This window comes from Pelobates fuscus, chromosome 4, assembly GCF_036172605.1.
Source record: "Pelobates fuscus isolate aPelFus1 chromosome 4, aPelFus1.pri, whole genome shotgun sequence".
Classification (NCBI taxonomy): Eukaryota; Metazoa; Chordata; class Amphibia; order Anura; family Pelobatidae; genus Pelobates; species Pelobates fuscus.
The window spans coordinates 382,847,111-382,874,285 of NC_086320.1; the positions used below are offsets into that span (position 1 = coordinate 382,847,111).

General features: G+C 38.9%; 1 protein-coding gene across 1 annotated transcript in view; it reads right to left on the bottom strand.

Annotated features, from left to right (window-relative positions):
* Positions 1-3,328: 3,328 nt before the first annotated feature.
* LOC134609232 (cyclic nucleotide-binding domain-containing protein 2-like) overlaps positions 3,329-27,175 on the bottom strand; it is a 33,045-nt gene continuing 9,198 nt past the window's right edge. Inside the window, exons 2-14 of the mRNA XM_063452846.1 lie at positions 24,053-24,202; positions 23,624-23,701; positions 15,439-15,602; positions 14,700-14,856; positions 14,112-14,263; positions 11,244-11,382; positions 9,250-9,361; positions 8,912-8,996; positions 8,674-8,815; positions 6,350-6,415; positions 5,576-5,736; positions 4,497-4,701; positions 3,329-3,596 (exon numbers count right to left, since the gene is read on the bottom strand). Of these exons, the coding sequence (XP_063308916.1) occupies positions 3,456-3,596; positions 4,497-4,701; positions 5,576-5,736; positions 6,350-6,415; positions 8,674-8,815; positions 8,912-8,996; positions 9,250-9,361; positions 11,244-11,382; positions 14,112-14,263; positions 14,700-14,856; positions 15,439-15,602; positions 23,624-23,701; positions 24,053-24,202 (1,752 nt within the window). The 3' untranslated portion in view covers positions 3,329-3,455. The remainder of the gene's footprint in view (positions 3,597-4,496; positions 4,702-5,575; positions 5,737-6,349; positions 6,416-8,673; positions 8,816-8,911; positions 8,997-9,249; positions 9,362-11,243; positions 11,383-14,111; positions 14,264-14,699; positions 14,857-15,438; positions 15,603-23,623; positions 23,702-24,052; positions 24,203-27,175) is intronic.

A 27,175-nucleotide genomic window follows, 5' to 3' on the forward strand; every position in this document is an offset into this window, starting at 1 on the left:
TGATTCAATTCATCTCTATGAGGAGATGCTGATTGGCCAGGGACATTTGGCTTGTTCTAGCTCTGCCCCTGATCTACCTCCTTCATAGTCTTAGCCAAACCTATGGGGAAGCATTGTGATTTGCCCAGAACAATACTTCTGATGATGTCAGCAGACAGCTTGCTATTCTGAGGCAGACAGGGGCAGAACCAGCAGCTTCAGGCTTGAATACAGTTAGATTTTGCTATATTTATGGAGGCATAAGAGGGCCCAGGGGGGGCTAGATGGTGGTGTTAACACTAAAGGCTCAGGAATATGCCAGTAAAAGTGACGTTTTTTGCATTTTTCACGCACAAACAGCACTTACACGGACGATATTATTGCTGTGATACTTTTTACTGTTTTGAAACACAAATATTCAGCGAAGTCTCCCGAGTACAACAGTACCCCTCATGTACAGGTTTTATGGTGTTTTCAAAAGTTACAGCGTCAAATATAAGGCTTGTATTTCATTTTTTTCACATTAAAATTCGCCTGATTGGTTACGGTGCCTTTGAGACCCTATGGTAGCCCAAGAAAGAAAATTACCCCTATGATGGCATACCATTTGCAATAGTAGACAACCCAAGATATTGCAAATGGGGTCTGTCCAGTCTTTTTTTAGTAGCTACTTAGTCACAAACACTGGCCAAAATTGGCGTTTTTTGCATTTTTCACACACAAACAAATACTAAAGCTAACTTTGGCCAGTGTTTGTGACCAAATGGCTACTAAAAAAGACTGGACATACCCCATTTGCAATACCTTGGGTTGTCTACTATTGCAAATGGTATGCCATTATGGGTGTAAATTTAATTCCTGGGCTACTATACAGTCTCAAAGGCAACGTAACCAATCTGGCGAATTTCAATTTTCAAATGTAACGTGCCATATTTGACCCTGTAACATCCCAAAACACCATAAAACCTGTACATAGGGGGTACTGTTTTACACGTGAGACTTTGCTGTCACAAGCCATCCAATCACAGTGCTCTGTGTCATTTTACACAGCGTGGGAAAGTTCTTTGGAATTTTCCCACGCTGTGTAAAATGACACAGAGCACTGTGATTGGATGGATTTCAAGCCATCCAATCACAGTGCTCTGTGTCATTTTACACAGCGTGGGAAAGTTCTTTGGAATTTTTCCATGCTGTGTAAAATGACAAAGAGCACTCTGATTGGCTTAAACCCACCAATCAGAGTGTTCTTAGCCTAATTGCAGGGCGGGGCAAGGCTTTATAAGCCTTCCCCCGCCCTGCGGAGCTCAGTCTGCGCGGAGCCCTCCATGGGTGAAGATGGATTATTTTTTTTTTGCGCTCGGGTTTTTTCTTTTTCGTCTGGGTTTTTTTTTTGCGCTCGGGTTTTTTTTATTTTAAGTTCGACAGGTATAATGGCTTTTTATTTGGCCTTTTTGGGGGCTGAAAAATGAAGATTTTAGAAAAAAGAAGATGTCGAATGGTAAGTTTAATTTTACTTTACAGGGTAGTAATTTTATTCCCCCCTCACTATTTTTTAGGGTGAGGGGGGTAGGTAGGGGCTTTTTTATTTGGGTGGGTGACTAGGGGCTTGGGGACCCCTAGTCGCCTTTGATGGGGGGAGAGGGGTTATTTGATTTAGGGCCCCCACCCTCCACCCAGGGGTGGGGGCCGGGGGGGAGGACAGTAGGTGTCCCCCCCCTCCCTCATTATCATTATGGCCCCCACCCGCCGCCGCCCAGGGGTGGGGGCCGGAGAGGGGGAGGACAGTAGGTCCCCCCTCGTTATCTTTATGGCCCCCACCCGCCGCCCAGGGGTGGGGGCCAGAGAGGGGGAGGACAGTAGGTCCCCCCCTCGCTATCTTTATGGCCCCCACCCGCCGCCCCGGGGGGGGAGGACAGTAGGTCCCCCCCCTCGTTATCTTTATGGCCCCCACCCGCAGACGTATGCATGCCTAGCCAGCACTGTGTACACTAACAGGCATGGCAGACGTATGTATGCCTAGCCAACACTGTGTACACTAACAGGCATGGCAGACGTATGCATGCCTAGCCAACATTGTGTACACTAACAGGCATGGCAGACGTATGCATGCCTAGCCAACACTGTGTACACTAACAGGCATGGCAGACGTATGCATGCCTAGCCAACACTGTGTACACTAACAGGCATGGCAGACGTATGCATGCTTAGCCAGCACTGTGTACACTAACAGGCATGGCAGACGTATGCATGCCTAGCCAACACTGTGTACACTAACAGGCATGGCAGACGTATGCATGCCTAGCCAACACTGTGTACACTAACAGGCATGGCAGACGTATGCATGCTTAGCCAGCACTGTGTACACTAACAGGCATGGCAGACGTATGCATGCCTAGCCAACACTGTGTACACTAACAGGCATGGCAGACGTATGCATGCCTAGCCAGCACTGTGTACACTAACAGGCATGGCAGACGTATGCATGCCTAGCCAGCACTGTGTACACTAACAGGCATGGCAGACGTATGCATGCCTAGCCAACACTGTGTACACTAACAGGCATGGCAGACGTATGCATGCCTAGCCAGCACTGTGTACACTAACAGGCATGGCAGACGTATGCATGCCTAGCCAGCACTGTGTACACTAACAGGCATGGCAGACGTATGCATGCCTAGCCAGCACTGTGTACACTAACAGGCATGGCAGACGTATGCATGCCTAGCCAGCACTGTGTACACTAACAGGCATGGCAGACGTATGCATGCCTAGCCAGCACTGTGTACACTAACAGGCATGGCAGACGTATGCATGCCTAGCCAGCATTGTGTACACTAACAGGCATGGCAGACATATGCATGCCTAGCCAGCACTGTGTACACTAACAGGCTGGGTCAGTTGTCTGTCCTATCTGAAAGGAACACGTCAAGTACCATAACCACAGAGTGCATTGTATTTTACTAGACAATACTGCCATCTGCTGGAGATTAAATGAGATTCATCTTAAAGTACTAGAAACTTAGTGACCTGCCGGCAATACCATCTAGGGAGCATAATGCAATTGTATCATATAAGTCACAATTTTTGTATGTTTTTTGGTTTTTTTTTGTATCTTTTTACATTTCTTGTACACCTAACAGAGCAGGTGTGTGAATAAAGTCAAATATCAATATTTAATTGAAAAAAATTATATTTTAAATTTACTTCAATAGGCAACCCTATTTTTAGTATAAAGCCAACACATTTTTCCATCATTATATTTGATGCAGTTTTCCTGTAGGTGAAAGTTTTATAATTTGGTAAAGTGCTATATAAAGGCTGGTCACATTACACAGTGATGGGTCTTTCAATAAAGCCATTTTAAGTTGGAATTGTCCCTGGAAGCAATTTACAGTGTGATTAGGATAACATTTCCTCTACAGCTTAATCCAGAGATGCCGTCTTTCTGGGGTATCCGTTAGTATCAGCAGCCACCATCACCACATCACCCTCTTCCCACACAATTTAGGAATATCGATCCCGTGGATCAACCGGATGGACCCTTGGGTGGAATTATGTTGCTTATGGTCCTTTCTGCCCGGTTCGGGGGCTTTGGGGTTTATAGGCGTTGTCCAGAACTAGAATAAAAAGAATGAGAATGATCAGACTGGCTGACGTAATAACGTGAAATGATGTACAGCGCTACGGAGTCTGCTGGCGCTATATAAATAAAATAATAATAATGACTGCGTTCATTAAAGTAATTTGGATTGATAAGTATATATTTGGAAGATCTAAGCTATCACAGCAGGTTCCTTGACTATATAGCTGCATATTTTAATTGGTACATAATGATCTCGTTAAACTTGTCTTTGTGGATATGCCAGACAGATTGGTGTTTGTGTTAATGCCAATTCTCTCATACCTATAATAAGTAACGACCATTATATTTCAAATATACTGAGCAAATGTATGAGGATCCTGCTCTAAGCTGAGACTAAATTTAATGAAGAATGTTTCATTTAAGGAGAAAATCCCACGCAACAGTCTTTGTCAGCGTTGCATACAGTCTGGTATGGTGCAAATTTGAATTAAAAATACCAATTTCATCTGAATTACAGACTTGGCTCGTTAGGCCTTCATTCCGTTTTCAACTCACCACTAGCCGATAAAGTGCTATTTAACGCTCCCACATTACCTCGGTTCAATAGGAAGAATTAACAAGGTTTCCCTACCGAATTGTGACAATCATGTAATATGTGGATCATGATCCATGAGATCAATCACTTGTTTCATGAAACTCTGTATCCGGGATAATCAAACTCCGGGCATTACGTGAGTAGCAGACTACAACACCCATACAGCTCTACCAGCCCTCAGAGGTTTATTGGAGATGTCGTACGCTAACAGATCGACTTAGCTGCTCTTGTTTAATATCTAGACATTGTTCGTGACAATAATCTGTGTTCCTTGGTCTTGCTGGGTAACTGTCTTATCGCTCCATAGTCTGACCTAGGGGTTACCAAAGGGATACCCACCTTTGCAGAGCGTGTTTTGCGGGTGCCCAGTTGTAGAATCCCACTCCTGTCTGCGCACGGTCGATTCCGATCGCCCTTCCCTTTCTCGATGTTGGGGTACAGCTTTGGGTGAAGGCTTGGAGTGGAGCTTAGACAATTGACCAGGTCTGACTTAAACACCTTCCATTTGTTCTGCTCAAGGAAGACTCTGCAGAGGTCATTGTCACTGGGGAGGAAAGCATTCAAGATCAGTTTAGAAATGAGAACAGGTGCTTTTGGGACTTTACCTAAAAATTAGAAATTTCTACACAACAATATCTGAAATGAAAACTGGATCTTACACGATAACTATGGGTATCGCCTCACGTAGAGAATCATGACCTGAAACAGCTTTAAATCTTTGTATTGAAAGTCCAGTTTGCTTATTGGACTTTCCGTTCCCCCATCCATTTATTTAAAGTAAATATTTTGTTTCAGTTTTCTAGTTTTCATTAAATTATGGACTGAATATACAATTAACCTTAATCTCATTGATGTATTGTTTAAAAACCTTTTTAATGAAATATTTGGCTCTTTTTTTAGCCCTGTCACTGTCCCCATTATTACATTTTTGTAAGTGTTCCCGCATTTCCGCACTGCCCACCTCCTTTCTAACAGCGCGTTCCAATGCAAACCACTTCCTCCATATGATGCCAACCGCCAGGGTCAATGCCAACATTTCAGCTTGTGAATAAAGTGAAGCCTCTAGCTAGGAATGGGGCTCTTCCAATCTCACAGTCAGCAGGGAATAATCACAGCAACTACACTGTATTGTCACACATGTGCTGTAGTTGCTTTCAAGGTGAGCTGAAGCTGCATTAGAGAAGACTTCTCCTACTTAGTACACATACTGATCTTAGAAAATACACTTTTACTAAATCAGTATAATGGCCTATGCTGAAGTAGGATTGTCGGGACTCTATTCAATGCAATGGATGGGCAGTGAACAGACACTTATCTATCAACCTTTTCTCTGTCGCTATATTGCAGTGTCCGCTTCGAGTCACAGCTGCTCACACTGACAGAGCTATAAGGAATGAGTCTGATGTGACGGACCTCACCTGGGATATCCGGTCATTTCTGACTTGAGTTTCTTTAAAGTCTTGAGATCTGCCAATTCTGTGAATTTATCCAATTTAATCCGAATGATATCCGCGCCCTGGCTGACGATGACCATGGATCTGGGATCTCTGGGGCTGTCGGTGGGGACGAAGGTCAGAGTCTGGAGAAGCAGTAATTGCTCAGTTAGTAATCTGGAAATAAACTGTGTATTGTGTCAGGTGGTGCCCTCTGCTATGGTTTCATTGAGACACAATACGTGAGATTTGACGTGTGGGATTGGCATTTGTTAATATTGAGTTATAGCCATTTTCCCCTGTGGTGTGCCCCCAGGGAATTCCCTACATACAGGAATTGTGGCTTCTGACAAGGGATCGCCCATTGCATGCGCATAGCATAGCTCTAAACAGCTACGTTGGGGGATTTTTCCAACTTTACTTACATTTTGAAATTCCAGTTTACCTCATTGTATTTTCAATATTAGTGACTATTTTCCAGAAAATGTGGCTCATAGATGGCTAATGACACAGCTTATTCCCTACTGGGGGTAGTTTTAGCACGGGCTAAGATTTAACTTTAGCCATTTGCCCACGTTGGATGGGATATTGATATTGTAGTTTGTTTTATAACATTTTATATTATTTTGTACATTATCTCCATAATGCATTAGAATGCGTGACAGGGGCAATGCTTTCCTGGAGTATGTTTTTATTTTCCATATGAAAAGCCCCCTGACACTATGTGTCTCCCCCCACCACACCCAATCTGCACCGTACCTGCTCCGGGATCAGTCTACCTTCTCGTTCCAAACAGGATTCAATGTAGTCCACGTCCACACCTCTCTAAGGGTTAAATATATACATAGATAGTGGGTGTCAGTGCCTCTCTATAAAGCTCTGTGTATGGTGTCAGTACCTCTCTATAAAGCTCTGTGTATGGTGTCAGTACCTCTCTATAAAGCTCTGTGTAAGGTGTCAGTACCTCTCTATAAAGCTCTGTGTAAGGTGTCAGTACCTCTCTATAAAGCTCTGTGTATGGTGTCAGTACCTCTCTATAAAGCTCTGTGTATGGTGTCAGTACCTCTCTATAAAGCTCTGTGTATGGTGTTAGTACCTCTCTATAAAGCTCTGTGTATGGTGTCAGTACCTCTCTATAAAGCTCTGTGTAAGGTGTCAGTACCTCTCTATAAAGCTCTGTGTATGGTGTCAGTACCTCTCTATAAAGCTCTGTGTATGGTGTCAGTACCTCTCTATAAAGCTCTGTGTATGGTGTCAGTACCTCTCTATAAAGCTCTGTGTATGGTGTCAGTACCTCTCTATAAAGCTCTGTGTAAGGTGTCAGTACCTCTCTATAAAGCTCTGTGTATGGTGTCAGTACCTCTCTATAAAGCTCTGTGTATGGTGTCAGTACCTCTCTATAAAGCTCTGTGTATGGTGTCAGTACCTCTCTATAAAGCTCTGTGTATGGTGTCAGTACCTCTCTATAAAGCTCTGTGTATGGTGTTAGTACCTCTCTATAAAGCTCTGTGTAAGGTGTCAGTACCTCTCTATAAAGCTCTGTGTATGGTGTCAGTACCTCTCTATAAAGCTCTGTGTAAGGTGTCAGTACCTCTCTATAAAGCTCTGTGTAAGGTGTCAGTACCTCTCTATAAAGCTCTGTGTATGGTGTCAGTACCTCTCTATAAAGCTCTGTGTATGGTGTCAGTACCTCTCTATAAAGCTCTGTGTATGGTGTCAGTACCTTTCTATAAAGCTCTGTGTAAGGTGTCAGTACCTCTCTATAAAGCTCTGTGTATGGTGTCAGTACCTCTCTATAAAGCTCTGTGTATGGTGTCAGTACCTTTCTATAAAGCTCTGTGTAAGGTGTCAGTACCTCTCTATAAAGCTCTGTGTATGGTGTCAGTACCTTTCTATAAAGCTCTGTGTAAGGTGTCAGTACCTCTCTATAAAGCTCTGTGTATGGTGTCAGTACCTCTCTATAAAGCTCTGTGTATGGTGTCAGTACCTCTCTATAAAGCTCTGTGTATGGTGTCAGTACCTCTCTATAAAAGCTTGGTTTATTATTATGTTATTATTTATATAGCGCCAACAAATTCCGCAGCGCTTTACAATGGGTGGACGAACAAACATGTAGTTGTAACCAGACAAGTTGGACACACAGGAACAGAGGGATTGAGGGCCCTGCTCGGTGAGTTTACATGTTAGAGGGAGTGGGGTATAGTGACACAGGAACAGAGAGATTGAGGGCCCTGCTCAGTGAGTTTACATGCTAGAGGGAGTGGGGTATAGTGACACAGTAACAGAGGGATTGAGGCCCTGCTCAGTGAGTTTACATGTTAGAGGGAGTGGGGTATAGTGACACAGTAACAGAGGGATTGAGGGCCCTGCTCAATGAGCTTACATGCTAGAGGGAGTGGGGTAAAGTGACACAAAAAGGTAAGGACAGTATTAGACTAGTGACAGTTGCAAGAGAGCAATCAGTCTGGAGCTATTAACAGTTTAGTTGATATGCTTTTATGAAGAAGTGGGTTTTTATGATTTTTTGAAGGAGTGGAGACTGGGTGAGCATCTAATGAAGGAGGGAAGGGAGTTCCACCGGAACGGAGCAGCCCTCGAGAAATCTTGAAGGTGAGCATCAGAGGTGGGAGTATGGACAGAAGATAGACGTAAGTCTTCAGCAAAGCGTAAGGGCCTAGATGGGACATAGTTGTGTATTAGGGAGGATAGATAGGTGGGAGCAGCATTATGTAGAGATTTTTTTATGATGTTGCACCAATATTTCAGAAACAGACTAAATAAATATTATTTACTAAACTGATTTTCTAGGAATTAAGTGGGATATATCCAATATTAGATCAAAATGGTCAGAATAATGGAACAATCTCCTATGAAGGCCTTAATTAAATATTGATTGGACAAGCTATATATATATATATATCTTTCTCAGAATATTAAATCATTGCATTTATTGATTGCATAAACATTCATATAAAATATGAATTTGAGACCATAGTTTCCATATGAGCGATTTTGGCCTCGTATTGTAATTCTCTGATCAATTATGCTCAGTTTCTGTCTGTGAATAAACCAAAATAACTCACAAAGTATTGCCCCGGGTGGATCGAGTCAATACGCAGGTAGACACCGGCCACCAGATCTTCGGGTAGAACAAGACCTTTGAGGGTTTCAGAATAGGACAACGGGAGCCCATTCCTCTGGGCTATATTCTCCACAGATATGGACCTATGGAAGCAGAACCATAAATTGTATCCACCAAGCCGTGCTTTCAAACCTTAGGAATCAGTGTGATGTTGCCACAGCTACCGACCAGGAACTAACCTTGAGTCTGAAATTAAACCACCTCCAGCATCCGTTTTGCCATGTGATGTGTCTCCTTGGACCCTGGTGTTTTGCACGGACCTTCCTGAAAAAAAAAAGACACCAAGGGTTTAACCAAATTTTGTTTATCTTGTGTATCATTTTATTAAAGAAAATGTATTCTTATTATTTTAAAAGTCAGTTTCATTCTGTCCAATTAAGCCGACCTCCCTCTTTTGGGTGACCTCAGGTGTGACCTTTCTGTATTTTGACCACATGGCCTTATTGAAGTGCTAATTGGTGAGAGGATAAGTGGATGAAGTTGGTTTGCAGATCTTCCATCCAATCACAGCTCTTACCTGTGTGAGTGAGCAGTGAGGACGGTCCTAGTAGAACATCATGCTGTTTGAGCCATTTTAAGAAGGAAGGACATTGGCTGAGATCGACCAAACGCAGGACTTCACATCGGCCCTGGGGAAATTAAGCCATTCGTACTGTTATATTAGCAACAGGAGAAATATTAAAGAAAGAATTCACAGAATCACAGAATTTCCATTAAACGTAGGATTTTATATAGCAATTCTATAAGCTATGGCAATAAAAGTCCCAGTAATGTATCTTTAAGCCAATGTGTTTAGAAATCAGTCTGTAAATAAAGTACTTTGCTCTTTATGTAGATCACATTTACAGTTACATTAATGGTTATCACTAGGTCATTAAGTCTCCTAAAATGTTATTGAAAAGCCAGTCCTTGGCAACCGTCATTGTCGATTTGCAGCAACCAGTTATCTTTTTTTAAAGATTCTTTATTTGTGGGTATTCATTTACTGTAAGTACAGTGAGATAGTTAGGTACAGAAATACAGAAGTACAGAACTAACTTGTTACATTAGTTTATGACGTAGTCTGGAGCTACAAGTTTCTGGGACATTCATGTCTCATATTGTTACAGTACCCTTCGGATAGACCTGTTCAGTGTCTATGGGGGTCCCTTGTTTTCCCTCGAGGACCAGTTGTTTTGTCTTTCGTTGGCCAGGGCACCTTCAGGGGCGTTGATCTAGTGGCTTTTGGAATCCTGACTTCCGGGTGGGAGGGTACCATTATAGTTTTATGGTGGTAGCCACTTTGGGTAGAGGCACGGCCGGTTCATCCATAAGGCCGCAAGGCGCACCGGCCCTGGGGGCGCTAGATGATAGTGAACAGCAGAAGGTGGGTGCACAGATTCTACTGCCCACTACCAGTCTCTTTACCATCAAGAATTAGCACCTCACCAAAACATAATAATCCCTCGAGGGAAATACATGCATCCCAATCACTCTAAAATATTTGTTCAAAATTTGGTGGGTATGTTAATGCAGCATGGGTGTTTATTTCTATCTAAGGGGGGTGGGAGGGGAGAGGAACACATAGGGACAGAGAAAGGAGGGGAGAGGAACACTTAGGGACAGGGGAGGGAGGGGAGAGGAACACTAAGGCACAGGGAAGAGGACCACTAATGGATATGGAGGGAGAGTGGCACACAGGGGGCCCTGAGTGGGGAGAAAGACACACAGAGACGCACAGGGCCTGGGGGTGAGAAAGATGCACAGAGGGGCTAGGGATGAAAGCGACACACAGAAGGGCCGGGGGGTGGAAATACAAAGGGGCCGGGGGTGAAAAAGACACAGAGAGGCTGGAGAAGAGGAAAAAGAGAAAGAGGGCCTAAGAGGAGATAGACGGGCTGGGGTGAAAGAGAAACACACAAAGGAGCTGGAAAGAGTAAAATACACAAATGGTCTGGGAGATAAGCAGACACACAAAGGGGCTGGGGGGAGTAAGATACACAAAGGTTTTTTTTGAGAGATACACAAGGGAGGTGTAAGACACACAATGGGGAAAAATAGGGCATAATATACACTAAAGGGGGTAACACATTTAAAAATGGGATAAGAAACAAAAGGCAGGTTAAGGGCCACACAGGTGAAGATGCTTTTTGGGGGGGGGAAGTGGGATGGAGGGGCGCCAAAATAATCTTCGCCTGTGTACCCAAAAAGCCTTGCACAGGCCCTGGGTAGAGTCGTTTGTTGGGGAGATATGCTTGAGGTGTAGCTACTCTGGTATTTTCACTTAGCTTGTGTGGGGTAAAATGTGGCGTGTTTTGTACGGTTCCTGACTGCGGTGTGTTAGATACTCTTAAGGGGGAGTAACCAATTATCTTAATTTAAAATATCTAAACTCTATGGCCATATTATAGTCTCAGTGGCCCACATCATAAGATATCCCTGATAACTGTTACAAGGGACGTCCGATAATTGAGTTCCATTGTATCTGTAATACGTAACACCCAATAGTGGGTCTGGTTTCAGAGTGGTTACCTTAGTGACAAAGATAATATTTTTTGTTTCACTGGTGTCATTGACGATGACCTGGCTGTGGGTACATTCTTCAATCTTGCAATGATCAGCCAAGGTCTCCAGGGACTCATCAGACCAGCTTGAGAACAGGTCCAGGGATCTAGAATAGGACACACAGTGACTCACTAATTCAATTCAATCAGCTAGATCAAGGGTAGCCAAAAGATAGAGCTCAGCTGCAAAACTACATCTTCCATGATGCTTTGCCAGTTTGAAGTTAAACACTTGTGGTTCTAAAGATAATAATATGTGAAATGTGATACTATATCAAATGTGTATCCCCCATATTACACATATTAATGTAATCGATAATTACATTAATATGTGTAATATGATCTATTAATTTGTGTATTATATTAATATGTGTAATATGATATTAATACTTGTAGTAATATATCAATATGTGTAATATGATATTGTATTAATAGGTGTAATAATACGTGTATTATAATATTGTATTAATAGGTGTAATAATTGTAATAATGTAATAATACGTGTATTATAATATTATATTAATAGGTGTAATAATTGTAATACAGGGAGTGCAGAATTATTAGGCAAGTTGTATTTTTGAGGATTAATTTTATTATTGAACAACAACCATGTTCTCAATGAACCCAAAAAATCATTAATATCAAAGCTGAATATTTTTGGAAGTAGTTTTTAGTTTGTTTTTAGTTTTAGCTATTTTAGGGGGATATATGTGTGTGCAGGTGACTATTACTGTGCATAATTATTAGGCAACTTAACAAAAAACAAATATATACCCATTTCAATTATTTATTTTTACCAGTGAAACCAATATAACATCTCAACATTCACAAATATACATTTCTGACATTCAAAAACATAACAAAAACAAATCAGTGACCAATATAGCCACCTTTCTTTGCAAGGACACTCAAAAGCCTGCCATCCATGGATTCTGTCAGTGTTTTGATCTGTTCACCATCAACATTGCGTGCAGCAGCAACCACAGCCTCCCAGACACTGTTCAGAGAGGTGTACTGTTTTCCCTCCTTGTAAATCGCACATTTGATGATGGACCACAGGTTCTCAATGGGGTTCAGATCAGGTGAAAAAGGAGGCCATGTCATTAGATTTTCTTCTTTTATACCCTTTCTTGCCAGCCACGCTGTGGAGTACTTGGACGCGTGTGATGGAGCATTGTCCTGCATGAAAATCATGTTTTTCTTGAAGGATGCAGACTTCTTCCTGTACCACTGCTTGAAGAAGGTGTCTTCCAGAAACTGGCAGTAGGACTGGGAGTTGAGCTTGACTCTATCCTCAACCCGAAAAGGCCCCACAAGCTCATCTTTGATGATACCAGCCCAAACCAGTACTCCACCTCCACCTTGCTGGCGTCTGAGTCGGACTGGAGCTCTCTGCCCTTTACCAATCCAGCCACGGGCCCATCCATCTGGCCCATCAAGACTCACTCTCATTTCATCAGTCCATAAAACCTTAGAAAAATCAGTCTTGAGATATTTCTTGGCCCAGTCTTGACGTTTCAGCTTGTGTGTCTTGTTCAGTGATGGTCGTCTTTCAGCCTTTCTTACCTTGGCCATGTCTCTGAGTATTGCACACCTTGTGCTTTTGGGCACTCCAGTGATGTTGCAGCTCTGAAATATGGCCAAACTGGTGGCAAGTGGCATCTTGGCAGCTGCACGCTTGACTTTTCTGAGTTCATGGGCAGTTATTTTGCGCCTTGGTTTCTCCACATGCTTCTTGCGACCCTGTTGACTATTTTGTATGAAACGCTTGATTGTTCGATGATCACGCTTCAGAAGCTTTGCAATTTTAAGAGTGCTGCATCCCTCTGCAAGATATCTCACTATTTTTAACTTTTCTGAGCCTGTCAAGTCCTTCTTTTGACCCATTTTGCCAAAGGAAAGGAAGTTGCCTAATAATTATGCACACCTGATATAGGGTGTTGATGTCATTAGACCACACCCCTTCTCATTACAGAGATGCACATCACCTAATATGCTTAATTGGTAGTAGGCTTTCGAGCCTATACAGCTTGGAGTAAGACAACATGCATAAAGAGGATGATGTGGTCAAAATACTCATTTGCCTAATAATTCTGCACTCCCTGTAATGTAATAATACGTGTATTATAATATTATATTAATAGGTGTAATAATATGTGTATTATAATATTATATTAATAGGTGTAATAATTGTAATAATGTAATAATACGTCTATTATGATATTATATTAATAGGTGTAATAATACGTGTATTATGATATTATATTAATAGGTGTAATAATTGTAATAATGTAATAATACGTCTATTATGATATTATATTAATAGGTGTAATAATACGTGTATTATAATATTATATTAATAGGTGTAATAATATGTGTATTATAATATTATATTAATAGGTGTAATAATTGTAATAATGTAATAATACGTGTATTATGATATTATATTAATAGGTGTAATAATACGTGTATTATGATATTATATTAATAGGTGTAATAATACGTGTAGACGACTATGACAGTAACTACCCATCACATTAAGCTGCCTGTTTGCATTGCTGAGTTTTGTAAAAAATATTTTCTTTTTAGCGAAAGTGACAGATTATCTTGTTTAAACAGTGATTCCTGGTTATAGAGACGGTAGGAGTGTGAAGGAACAGAGGGCGGTCTCCTCAATAACCTGCTCTATCACACTGAGCACACACCACATAAACCACGTCACTCAAGGTACCAGCTGTGCTGGGATTCCAGGTTTATAACGTCATTAGAATTAATAAATGATGGGAACGTATGGGCCAGCTGTGCTGGGGTACAACGTGCCCCTTCCCTCCAGTACCTGAAGAACTGGAACCGAAACTGCAGCTCTTTCTGGAGTTCCTGGTCCAGTTTGTTCCTGAAGAATTCCTTTCTGTCCACCACGAGAAACTCGGTGTCTTCCATACAGATAAGCGTCGCGTTTCGCCTCAAACCTTTCAGCAGAGCCACTTCCTGAGAAACAAATTCCACATTTTTATAGCAGAGTGAGTAAGGAGACTGAAAACAAAGTGCTCACATAATGTACGGGTCAAGATAGTTTTACACTGGGATCAGCATTTTATGGGGGTGTCCCTTGGTAGATTCTGTACCCCAAGTATATAATAATAATAATAATAATAAAGGATAAGCTAGATATTGGTATGTTACAATAAGTGCCTAGTGGTGTTTGATTATATTTCTACTTGAAATAAATGGAGGTTTTAGCCTGAATATTAGAAGTAAATTGTTAATTTTCTGCGCCATGAGTACACAGCTGAGGTGATGTGGGTGCAGACACTTCAAATAACCAGGATGAAATTCATGTAATTCAATATAACTGTCCCCTCCTGTCAGACAAGTGAGGTAGTTCATTAACGATCCCTCATTGCTCCTCATTTATAGTACGTACCCCAAAACTGGTTCCTTTGTGAAGCAGGATGGGTTCCGGGTCCAGCAGCGCACTCCTGCCATCCACATCCTGCGTTACAGCAATGACCCCCGAGAACACAAAGTAAAAACTATCCCCTCGATGTCCCTTCCGCACAATGACTCGCCCTCGGCCAAACCTGGAAATAGATTGTTACATTCATGTTAGTATAAAAAGTTCACATAAGAATATACAATTGTACATTCATGGATTTTGGCTACGTGTGCTACTATTACAATATCTTACGTTTTAGAGATCCGATGCAGTGAGAATCAAAGTCAAAATCCAAATAAAATAAATCCTTAAATGGAGATTGCAGCCAATAGGAATCCAGTGCCCCAAATATCCCCAGATGAGTATAATAGTGGCACCCTCAGCGTGCTGTGCAATGCAGACTGGGACAATAACTGGGGCCTTTTCTATGACTTTCACATAGGTATGTATTTGTGTGTTTGTAAATACATTTATAGATTTGTATATATTTGTTGTGTACTTTTTTGATTGCAAATATCTTTATTGTGGACACACAGTGCAGCAATACAAAACCTAAACAATTACATACAATTGGCACATCTTTACTATATCTTAGATTCTGTTTCATCGAGCTTTTGTTGTTTGTTTTTTATTGTATGTTGTCTATGTCGGCTGTGAGCAATCTCCATCAGCCGTGATATTGATATATATAATGGTGGATTAATTTACGGCTCTGCTTCTCACTGACCTCCTGTAATACACGACTCTGGCTAACATGAGCTGCATGTGTGTGCTGTATCTGCGGAAGCTGAGAATTCCCATCATCATGCTGCGGATAAAGCGAATGTCTTGCGGTGAGCGCTCCTCGGGCCGGCGCAGTGCCACCGCTATGGCTTTCTCCGGGAAAGTGAACTGCAAACAACAGATAGGATTATCATATCTTCAGCCCTCACCCCCTATCTCCATCACAGCCTGGGGCAGAGCCCATGGACGTGCTCCGTACTTTATATTACAGTGTGCATCCACAGAAACACACCATCTGGACTTTACCTTACAAATACTCATTTAAAATACCTGATGTTTGGATAACCAGGTGTTAGACTGGGATAGCCACCACTTATTCTTCAAATACATAAAAATGCTACCCAAGTGGCACAGCGAGGACAAACTAGCCCTTATTACGGTGTGCTCACGTTGGGGTCGGCGGTTTGTAGTCATTTGGACACGCAGTAAAACAAATAAAATGTAAATTATCCATTAATTAATAACGAGACAGCAAAGAGACACTTACTCCTTATCTCTAGCAACCTTTAAAGATTCCTAATTCCTAAGTCTCTTTAATCAAACTACTCATAACGAAACTACTCTTTAACCCCTCAAGGACATATGACATGTGTGACATGTCAGGATTCCCTTTTATTCCAGAAGTTTGGTCACCAAGGAGTTAAAAAAAATTACTCCTAACTTATAACTAAACTACTCCTTAACTATAAACCAAACTACTCCTAACTTATAACTAAATTACTCCTTAACTAGAAACCAAACTACTCCTAACTTATAACTAAACTACTCCTTAACTATAACCCAAACTACTCCTAACTTATAACTAAACTACTCCTTAACTATAAACCAAACTACTCCTAACTTATAACTAAAGTACCCCTTAACTAGAAACCAAACTACTCCTAACTTATAACTAAACTACTCCTTAACTAGAAACCAAACTACTCCTAACTTAGAACTAAACTACTCCTTAACTAGAAACCAAACTACTCCTTAACTAGAAACCAAACTACTCCTAACTTAGAACTAAACTACTCCTTAACTAAAGTACCCCTTAACTATAAACCAAACTACTCCTAACTTATAACTAAACTACTCCTTAACTAGAAACCAAACTACTCCTAACTTAGAACTAAACTACTCCTTAACTAGAAACCAAACTACTCCTAACTTAGAACTAAACTACTCCTTAACTATAAACCAAACTACTCCTAACTTATAACTAAAGTACCCCTTAACTAGAAACCAAACTACTCCTAACTTATAACTAAACTACTCCTTAACTATAAACCAAACTACTCCTAACTTATAACTAAAGTACCCCTTAACTAGAAACCAAACTACTCCTAACTTATAACTAAACTACTCCTTAACTAGAAACCAAACTACTCCTAACTTAGAACTAAACTACTCCTTAACTAGAAACCAAACTACTCCTAACTTAGAACTAAACTACTCCTTAACTAGAAACCAAACTACTCCTTAACTAGAAACCAAACTACTCCTAACTTAGAACTAAACTACTCCTTAACTAAAGTACCCCTTAACTATAAACCAAACTACTCCTAACTTATAACTAAACTACTCCTTAACTAGAAACCAAACTACTCCTAACTTAGAACTAAACTACTCCTTAACTAGAAACCAAACTACTCCTAACTTAGAACTAAACTACTCCTTAACTATAAACCAAACTACTCCTAACTTATAACTAAAGTACCCCTTAACTAGAAACCAAACTACTCCTAACTTATAACTAAACTACTCCTTAACTAGAAACCAAACTACTCCTAACTTAGAACTAAACTACTCCTTAACTAGAAACCAAACTACTCCTAACTTAGAACTAAACTACTCCTTAACTAAAGTACCCCTTAACTATAAACCAAACTACTCCTAACTTAGAACTAAACTACTCATTAACTAGAAACCAAACTACTCCTAACTTATAACTAATCTACTCCTTAACTATAAACCAAACTACTCCTAACTTATAACTAAACTACTCCTTAACTATAAACCAAACTACTCCTAACTTATAACTAATCTACTCCTTAACTAGAAACTAAACTACTCCTAACTTATAACTAATCTACTCCTTAACTAGAAACTAGACTAATTATAACTTTGCTACTCATTAAATAGTAACCAAACTACTTCTAACCTAGTAACTAAACTACTCCTTAACTAGAAACCAAACTATTTATAACTTATAAATAAGCTACTCCTTAACTAGAAACCAAACTACTCCTAACTTATAACTAATCTACTCCTTAACTAGAAACCAAACTACTCCTAACTTATAACTAAACTACTCCTTAACTAGAAACCAAACTACTCCTAACTTATAACTAAATTACTCCTTAACTAGAAACCAAACTACTCCTAATTTATAGCTAATCTACTCCTTAACTAGAAACCAAACTACTCCTAACTTATAACTAATCTACTCCTTAACTAGAAACCAAACTACTCCTAACTTATAACTAAACTACTCCTTAACTAGAAACCAAACTACTCCTAACTTATAACTAAACTACTCCTTAACTAGAAACCAAACTACTCCTAACTTATAACTAATCTACTCCCTAACTAGAAACTAGACTAATTATAACTTTGCTACTCATTAAATAGTAACCAAACTACTTCTAACCTAGTAACTAAACTACTCCTTAACTAGAAACCAAACTATTTATAACTTATAAATAAGCTACTCCTTAACTAGAAACCAAACTACTCCTAACTTATAACTAATCTACTCCTTAACTAGAAACCAAACTACTCCTAACTTATAACTAATCTACTCCTTAACTAGAAACCAAACTACTCCTAACTTATAACTAAACTACTCCTTAACTAGAAACCAAACTACTCCTAACTTATAACTAAATTACTCCTTAACTAGAAACCAAACTACTCCTAACTTATAACTAAATTACTCCTTAACTAGAAACCAAACTACTCCTAACTTAGAACTAAACTACTCCTTAACTAGAAACCAAACTACTCCTAACTTAGAACTAAACTACTCCTTAACTAGAAACCAAACTACTCCTTAACTAGAAACCAAACTACTCCTTAACTAGAAACCAAACTACTCCTAACTTAGAACTAAACTACTCCTTAACTAAAGTACCCCTTAACTATAAACCAAACTACTCCTAACTTATAACTAAACTACTCCTTAACTAGAAACCAAACTACTCCTAACTTATAACTAATCTACTCCTTAACTAGAAACCAAACTACTCCTTAACTAGAAACCAAACTACTCCTAACTTATAGCTAATCTACTCCTTAACTAGAAACCAAACTACTCCTAACTTATAACTAATCTACTCCTTAACTAGAAACCAAACTACTCCTAACTTATAACTAATCTACTCCTTAACTAGAAACCAAACTACTCCTAACTTATAACTAATCTACTCCTTAACTAGAAACCAAACTACTCCTAACTTATAACTAAACTACTCCTTAACTAGAAACCAAACTACTCCTAACTTATAACTAAACTACTCCTTAACTAGAAACCAAACTACTCCTAACTTATAACTAAACTACTCCTTAACTAGAAACCAAACTACTCTTAACTTAGAACTAAACTACTCCTTAACTAGAAACTAGTCTAATTATAACTTTGCTACTCATTAAATAGTAACCAAACTACTTCTAACCTAGTAACTAAATTACTCCTTAACTAGAAACCAAACTACTCCTAACTTATAACTAAATTACTCCTTAACTAGAAACCAAACTACTCCTAACTTATAACTAAACTACTCCTTAACTAGAAACCAAACTACTGCTAACTTATAACTAAATTACTCCTTAACTAGAAACCAAACTACTCCTAACTTATAACTAAATTACTCCTTAACTAGAAACCAAACTACTCCTAACTTATAACTAATCTACTCCTTAACTAGAAACTAGACTAATTATAACTTTGCTACTCATTAAATAGTAACCAAACTACTTCTAACCTAGTAACTAAACTACTCCTTAACTAGAAACCAAACTATTTATAACTTATAAATAAGCTACTCCTTAACTAGAAACAAACTACTCCTAACTTATAACTAAACTACTCCTTAACTAGAAACCAAACTACTCCTAACTTATAACTAATCTACTTCTTAACTAGAAACCAAACTACTCCTAACTTATAACTAATCTACTCCTTAACTAGAAACCAAACTACTCCTAACTTATAACTAAACTACTCCTTAACTAGAAACCAAACTACTCCTAACTTATAACTAAATTACTCCTTAACTAGAAACCAAACTACTCCTAACTTATAACTAAACTACTCCTTAACTAGAAACCAAACTACTCCTAACTTATAACTAATCTACTCCTTAACTAGAAACCAAACTACTCCTAACTTATAACTAATCTACTCCTTAACTAGAAACTAGACTAATTATAACTTTGCTACTCATTAAATAGTAACCAAACTACTTCTAACCTAGTAACTAAACTACTCCTGAACTAGAAACCAAACTATTTATAACTTATAAATAAGCTACTCCTTAACTAGAAACCAAACTACTCCTAACTTATAACTAAACTACTCCTTAACTAGAAACCAAACTACTCCTAACTTATAACTAATCTACTCCTTAACTAGAAACCAAACTACTCCTAACTTATAACTAATCTACTGCTTAACTAGAAACCAAACTACTCCTAACTTATAACTAAACTACTCCTTAACTAGAAACCAAACTACTCCTAACTTATAACTAAACTACTTCTTAACTAGAAACCAAACTACTTCTAACTTATAACTAAACTACTCCTTAACTAGAAACCAAACTACTCCTAACTTATAACTAAACTACTCCTTAACTAGAAACCAAACTACTCCTAACTTATAACTAAACTACTCCTTAACTAGAAACCAAACTACTCCTAACTTATAACTAAACTACTCCTTAACTAGAAACCAAACTACTCCTAACTTATAACATAATTACTCCTTAACTAGAAACCAAACTACTCCTAACTTATAACTAAACTACTCCTTAACTAGAAACCAAACTACTCCTAACTTAGAACTAAACTACTCCTTAACTAGAAACCAAACTACTCCTAACTTATAACTAAACTACTCCTTAACCTGAAACCAAACTACTCCTAACTTATAACGAAACTACTCCTTAACTAGAAACCAACCTACTCCTAACTTAGAACTAAACTACTCCTTAACTAGAAACCAAACTACTCCTAACTTAGAACTAAACTACTCCTTAACTAGAAACTAGACTAATTATAACTTTGCTACTCATTAAATAGTAACCAAACTACTTCTAACCTAGTAACTAAACTACTCCTTAACTAGAAACCAAACTACTCCTTAACTAGAAACCAAACTACTTCTAAACTAGTAACTAAACTACTCCTTAACTAGAAACCAAACTATTTATAACTTATAAATAAGCTACTCCTTAACTAGAAACAAACTACTCCTAACTTATAACTAAACTACTCCTTAACTAGAAACCAAACTACTCCTAACTTATAACTAATCTACTTCTTAACTAGAAACCAAACTACTCCTAACTTATAACTAATCTACTCCTTAACTAGAAACCAAACTACTCCTAACTTATAACTAAACTACTCCTTAACTAGAAACCAAACTACTCCTAACTTATAACTAAATTACTCCTTAACTAGAAACCAAACTACTCCTAACTTATAACTAAACTACTCCTTAACTAGAAACCAAACTACTCCTAACTTATAACTAATCTACTCCTTAACTAGAAACCAAACTACTCCTAACTTATAACTAATCTACTCCTTAACTAGAAACTAGACTAATTATAACTTTGCTACTCATTAAATAGTAACCAAACTACTTCTAACCTAGTAACTAAACTACTCCTGAACTAGAAACCAAACTATTTATAACTTATAAATAAGCTACTCCTTAACTAGAAACCAAACTACTCCTAACTTATAACTAAACTACTCCTTAACTAGAAACCAAACTACTCCTAACTTATAACTAATCTACTCCTTAACTAGAAACCAAACTACTCCTAACTTATAACTAATCTACTGCTTAACTAGAAACCAAACTACTCCTAACTTATAACTAAACTACTCCTTAACTAGAAACCAAACTACTCCTAACTTATAACTAAACTACTTCTTAACTAGAAACCAAACTACTTCTAACTTATAACTAAACTACTCCTTAACTAGAAACCAAACTACTCCTAACTTATAAGTTAGGAGTAGTTTGGTTTCTAGTTAAGGAGTAGTTTAGTTATAAGTTAGGAGTAGTTTGGTTTCAGGTTAAGGAGTAGTTTAGTTATAAGTTAGGAGTAGTTTGGTTTCTAGTTAAGGAGTAGTTTAGTTCTAAGTTAGGAGTAGTTTGGTTTCTAGTTAAGGAGTAGTTTAGTTATAAGTTAGGAGTAGTTTGGTTTCTAGTTAAGGAGTAATTATGTTATAAGTTAGGAGTAGTTTGGTTTCTAGTTAAGGAGTAATTATGTTATAAGTTAGGAGTAGTTTGGTTTCTAGTTAAGGAGTAGTTTAGTTATAAGTTAGGAGTAGTTTGGTTTCTAGTTAAGGAGTAGTTTAGTTATAAGTTAGGAGTAGTTTGGTTTCTAGTTAAGGAGTAGTTTAGTTATAAGTTAGGAGTAGTTTGGTTTCTAGTTAAGGAGTAGTTTAGTTATAACTAAACTACTCCTTAACTAGAAACCAAACTACTCCTAACTTATAACTAAACTACTCCTTAACTAGAAACCAAACTACTCCTAACTTATAACTAAACTACTCCTTAACTAGAAACCAAACTACTCCTAACTTATAACATAATTACTCCTTAACTAGAAACCAAACTACTCCTAACTTATAACTAAACTACTCCTTAACTAGAAACCAAACTACTCCTAACTTAGAACTAAACTACTCCTTAACTAGAAACCAAACTACTCCTAACTTATAACTAAACTACTCCTTAACCTGAAACCAAACTACTCCTAACTTATAACGAAACTACTCCTTAACTAGAAACCAACCTACTCCTAACTTAGAACTAAACTACTCCTTAACTAGAAACCAAACTACTCCTAACTTATAACTAAACTACTCCTTAACTAGAAACCAAACTACTCCTAACTTATAACTAAACTACTCCTTAACTAGAAACCAAACTACTTCTAACCTAGTAACTAAACTACTCCTTAACTAGAAACCAAACTACTCCTTAACTAGAAACCAAACTACTTCTAACCTAGTAACTAAACTACTCCTTAACTAGAAACCAAACTATTTATAACTTATAAATAAGCTACTCCTTAACTAGTAACCAAACTACTGCAAGCTGGTAACTAAACTACTCCTTTACTAAAACCACACTATTTCCAACTTATAATTGAATTGCTCCTTAATCAGAAATCACCTGCTTATAACCACAAAACAAAATAATTAATGACCTAGTAATTAAATCTACTCATAATCTGAAAACTCAAAACAAACTACTTTGTAACTAGTAATCACCAAATTACTCCTGACTCATAGCTAAACTACTCTTTAACTAGTAACCAAACTAATCCTAGCTTAACTAATCATTATTATGTAGTTAACTACTTGTAGCTCATAACTCCACTTCTCCTTAAAGGGACACTCCAGGCACCCAGACCACTTCTGCCCATTGGAGTGGTCTGGGTGCCAACTCCCACTACTCCTAACCCTGTAAGTGTAATTATCGCAGTTTTTTATAAACTGCAATAATTACCTTGCAGGGTTAACTCCACCTCTAGTGGCTGTCTACTAGACAGCCACTAGAGGGCACTTCCTGGTTTTCCTGTGCTAGAGCGTCGCTGGAGGTCCTCACGCTGTGTGAGGACCTCCAGCGTCGCTCATTTCCCCATAGGAAAGCACTGAAATGCATTTTCAATGCTTTTCTACGGGGAGCGCTAATGCGCATGTGCGGCCGACGCAGTCAGAAGGAGGAGCGGCGCAGAGGGAGAAGCAGCGACGTGGGACATCGTCGTTGCCTCAGGTAAGTTACTGAAGGGGTTTTCACACCTTCAGTAACCGGGGATTGGGGGGTGGGAGGCTGAGGGAACGGATAGTTTTCCTGGCACTGAAGTTTCCCTTTAACTTGTTAGAGAGCTTTCCCTTACCTCGTACTGGGTTTTAAAGAAACTCGTGTCAAATGCCAGTTCGATATTTTCGGTATGTTTTTGGTGGCTGGTTTTGTCCTGGGAACATGAACACAGATTATTATTAGAAGAAATGCATAATAAATTTTTATTTTAAAAGTCACTTGGCCCCTTTCCCAAATATTAACTCTTAATAGGACACAAACGGCGGTGTGACATGGCTATGTAATATAAATTCAGACATACAGGCTTTGAGAACAGGAGTCAATGTTGTGTGTTTGTGCAGGTTAACATTAATAAATCTTACTTAGCAACCGATATTTGGTGATTTAATAGCCGAACATTAAATGGTCGACAGTCTCATCCTCAGTCTCCGTAATCACCATGAAACAAGAAGCTTTGTTTAGTATTACTTTATTTATCGGATAATCTCCAGGGAGAAGTCATTACCTCTTCCTCATAAGAGGACACCTCGGTTGGCAAGCTGGAAAGTACCACATTCCCCCAAAATGATGTGCCCAGCGCCTCCTCTGCATTGTGGATAAAGCAACGGGTGGCAGACTGTAACGCCATGACCTTGTGAACCACATCGCGCAGGCTCTGCTGAGAAAATAAGGCATGGGATAATTAGCATACTGTGCCAGAGAATCCTGGGAAAATGTAAAAAAATCTATAAAAATGTTTAACACGTGAAATCACCATTTACACCTTCCCTCCCTGACAGCGTCCCTAGCTCGTTCATAGTAATTAACATACGGCTTCCGGCAGCCATAACGCACCCTTTACCTCACAGTATTGGCAAATGGTTTGTTTCAATGAACGTCCTGACACCGCCATAAATGTGTTATACACACAAGACATGTTATTATGTCAGAAGGCATGGAAATCACATGTTTTACCAACAAATACAGGTATTACTATGTAAATTCAGATTCATTGGTGGACAGAAATAAAAATAAAGTTAAAGATTAGAGAACAGGCAAGATTTGTGCCATTTTCTGCACTCCAAACCAACGCTAACGCACTCCCCACAAGGCTAATAATATCACTATGACCACATTCAAATTATACTATTCTGGAACTATTAGATGGAATCTAAATATTAACTTGTTCAATAACAACCAATCTGCTCAAAAAAAATGTTTTCCAGGTTTTTTCAATTTTTATTGAATTTTTTTCTTAAATACTGGGATTTTTAATGATGGAGTTGAAAGGTCATAAAATGCTTTAAACCCATGAAGTATTTGGATAAAGTATCCCTCCCTCTCACACATGTTATAATATGATGTAGTCATGCAGAACCTTATTACCCCAAACGGGCGCAAGACCCGTTATGTCACATTACCGATCGTTAATTGTCCGGAGAATTTCTTCTTTAAACTCCCTTTCAGCTGTGCTGACACAAATCAAATGCTTATTAATCTATAGGCGAATAAACTGATTGGTTATGCAAATCCGAACATATCAACTTGTTCATCCATCGTTTGACAGGTATTTAATTAATGGAAGGGCACTAATTAATGGCAAAATTATCATTAAAACTCTGTTGTTGCAGAATGATTCAATCTGCTATGATACCGTGATACCGTGTTTAAAAGACGCTGTATGGTAACTCCTGGTGCCCGTTCTACAGATTATGGTGAGAGTTTATCCAAGTTAGTCCAATTCACTGTAATACAGCTATTTGCAATATGTATGGCTGGCAATATTCTGTACCACACAATTAACACACATACAGTTAATATATATTCCAACGTTCTAGGCCGTAGTGTTTGTTTATTCAAAGCTTAAGAGGCTTACAACAATAATTTCATAACAAGAAACATATTTACATAAACGTTTACCTTTCACAGCCACCATATTGCCAGCCAGTCTTAACTAACCTGACCGCCTTTTATTTCAAAACATTTACCGCCGTATCCTTCCTCAGAACTCCACCCAGATTTTTACCCCAATGCTTTATAACACCACGGCAATAATTATAAAGAAATAAATTAATATAGGGTGACGGCGGGCGGACCGGCTGCTCCTCACCTGGAATATGGCTGACGGTTGCGCCTCCAGCTGCTTGATTTTATTCTTACCTTGCATCCCGCTCTTTGCTCGCTCACGGATTGCGTCCAATCCTCTTGTTACCCAGCAACAGCCATGTCACCACCTCTGCCCAACAACTTAAACATTGGTCATGATGGTCACCTGACTTTTATAACTATACAGCAAGGGCAACCCTTCAGTGTCTCCATACATATATACCACAGTGCTTAATACCTGGGGCATTTATATCTATTTCAGTAATACCTAAACCCTCAGCCAACCATATCATCTCAACCCTCAGCCAACCATATAATTTCAGCCAACCATATCATCTCAACCCTCAGCTAACCCTCAGCCAACCATATCATCTCAGCCTACCATATCATCTCAACCCTCAGCCAACCATATAATCTCAACCCTCAGCCAACCATATCATCTCAGCCAACCATATAATCTCAACCCTCAGCCAACCATATCATCTCAGCCAACCCTCAGCCAACCATATGCTAACCATATAATTTTAACCCTCAGCCAACCATATCATCTCAGCCAACCATATAATCTCAACCCTCAGCCAAGCATATAATCTCAGCCAACCATATCATCTCAACCCTCATCCAACCATATCATCATCTCAACCCTCAGCCAACCATATCATCTCAACCCTCAGCCAACCATAACATCTCAGCCTACCATATCATCTCAACCCTCAGCCAACCATATAATCTCAACCCTCAGCCAACCATATAATTTCAACCCTCAGCCAACCATATCATCTCAGCCAACCATATAATCTCAACCCTCAGCCAACCATATCATCTCAGCCAACCATATAATCTCAACCCTCAGCCAAGCATATAATCTCAGCCAACCATATCATCTCAACCCTCATCCAACCATATCATCATCTCAACCCTCAGCCAACCATATCATCTCAACCCTCAGCCAACCGTTTCACAGTTTTCTACCCTTTTAGTTGTGCATGCTGTATAACTCCTAAATAACCACCACCACTTCTATTGTGAGTCTGTAAGTAGCTTCATTCATGAAAAACATGAAAGTGACGTCGTTCGGCATAATAATAGAAGTCAGTTTGCAGCTTGTTCCATATATGTCTTTTAGCAATACAGACTGTTTCCACTTTAAATGTTTCCAGTAGTGTATCCATATTTTTTATATTTTTATTTATTTGTTTTTCCGTAATATTTCTAATATGCTTGTGCTCAAATTCTTTTCCTGCGACAAACTGATCAAATTGCAGTTAATCTCCTCCCAATCAACCTGTCCAGGAATTATGTGACGGATCGATTTGTTCAGTGTAGATTAATAGAAATCTGATCCGTGCGACAAAGGAGGAAAAGGAGTTGAGCACAATTCTAGTAAATCATAATCTCTGTGATATAAATTGGGATTTAGTGTGTCCAAATCCGCTAATTAGAAAGCACACCCAACACGCTAATTACAAAGCACACCCAACACGCTAATTAGAAAGAACACCCAATACGCTAATTAGAAAGCACACCCAACACGCTAACTAGA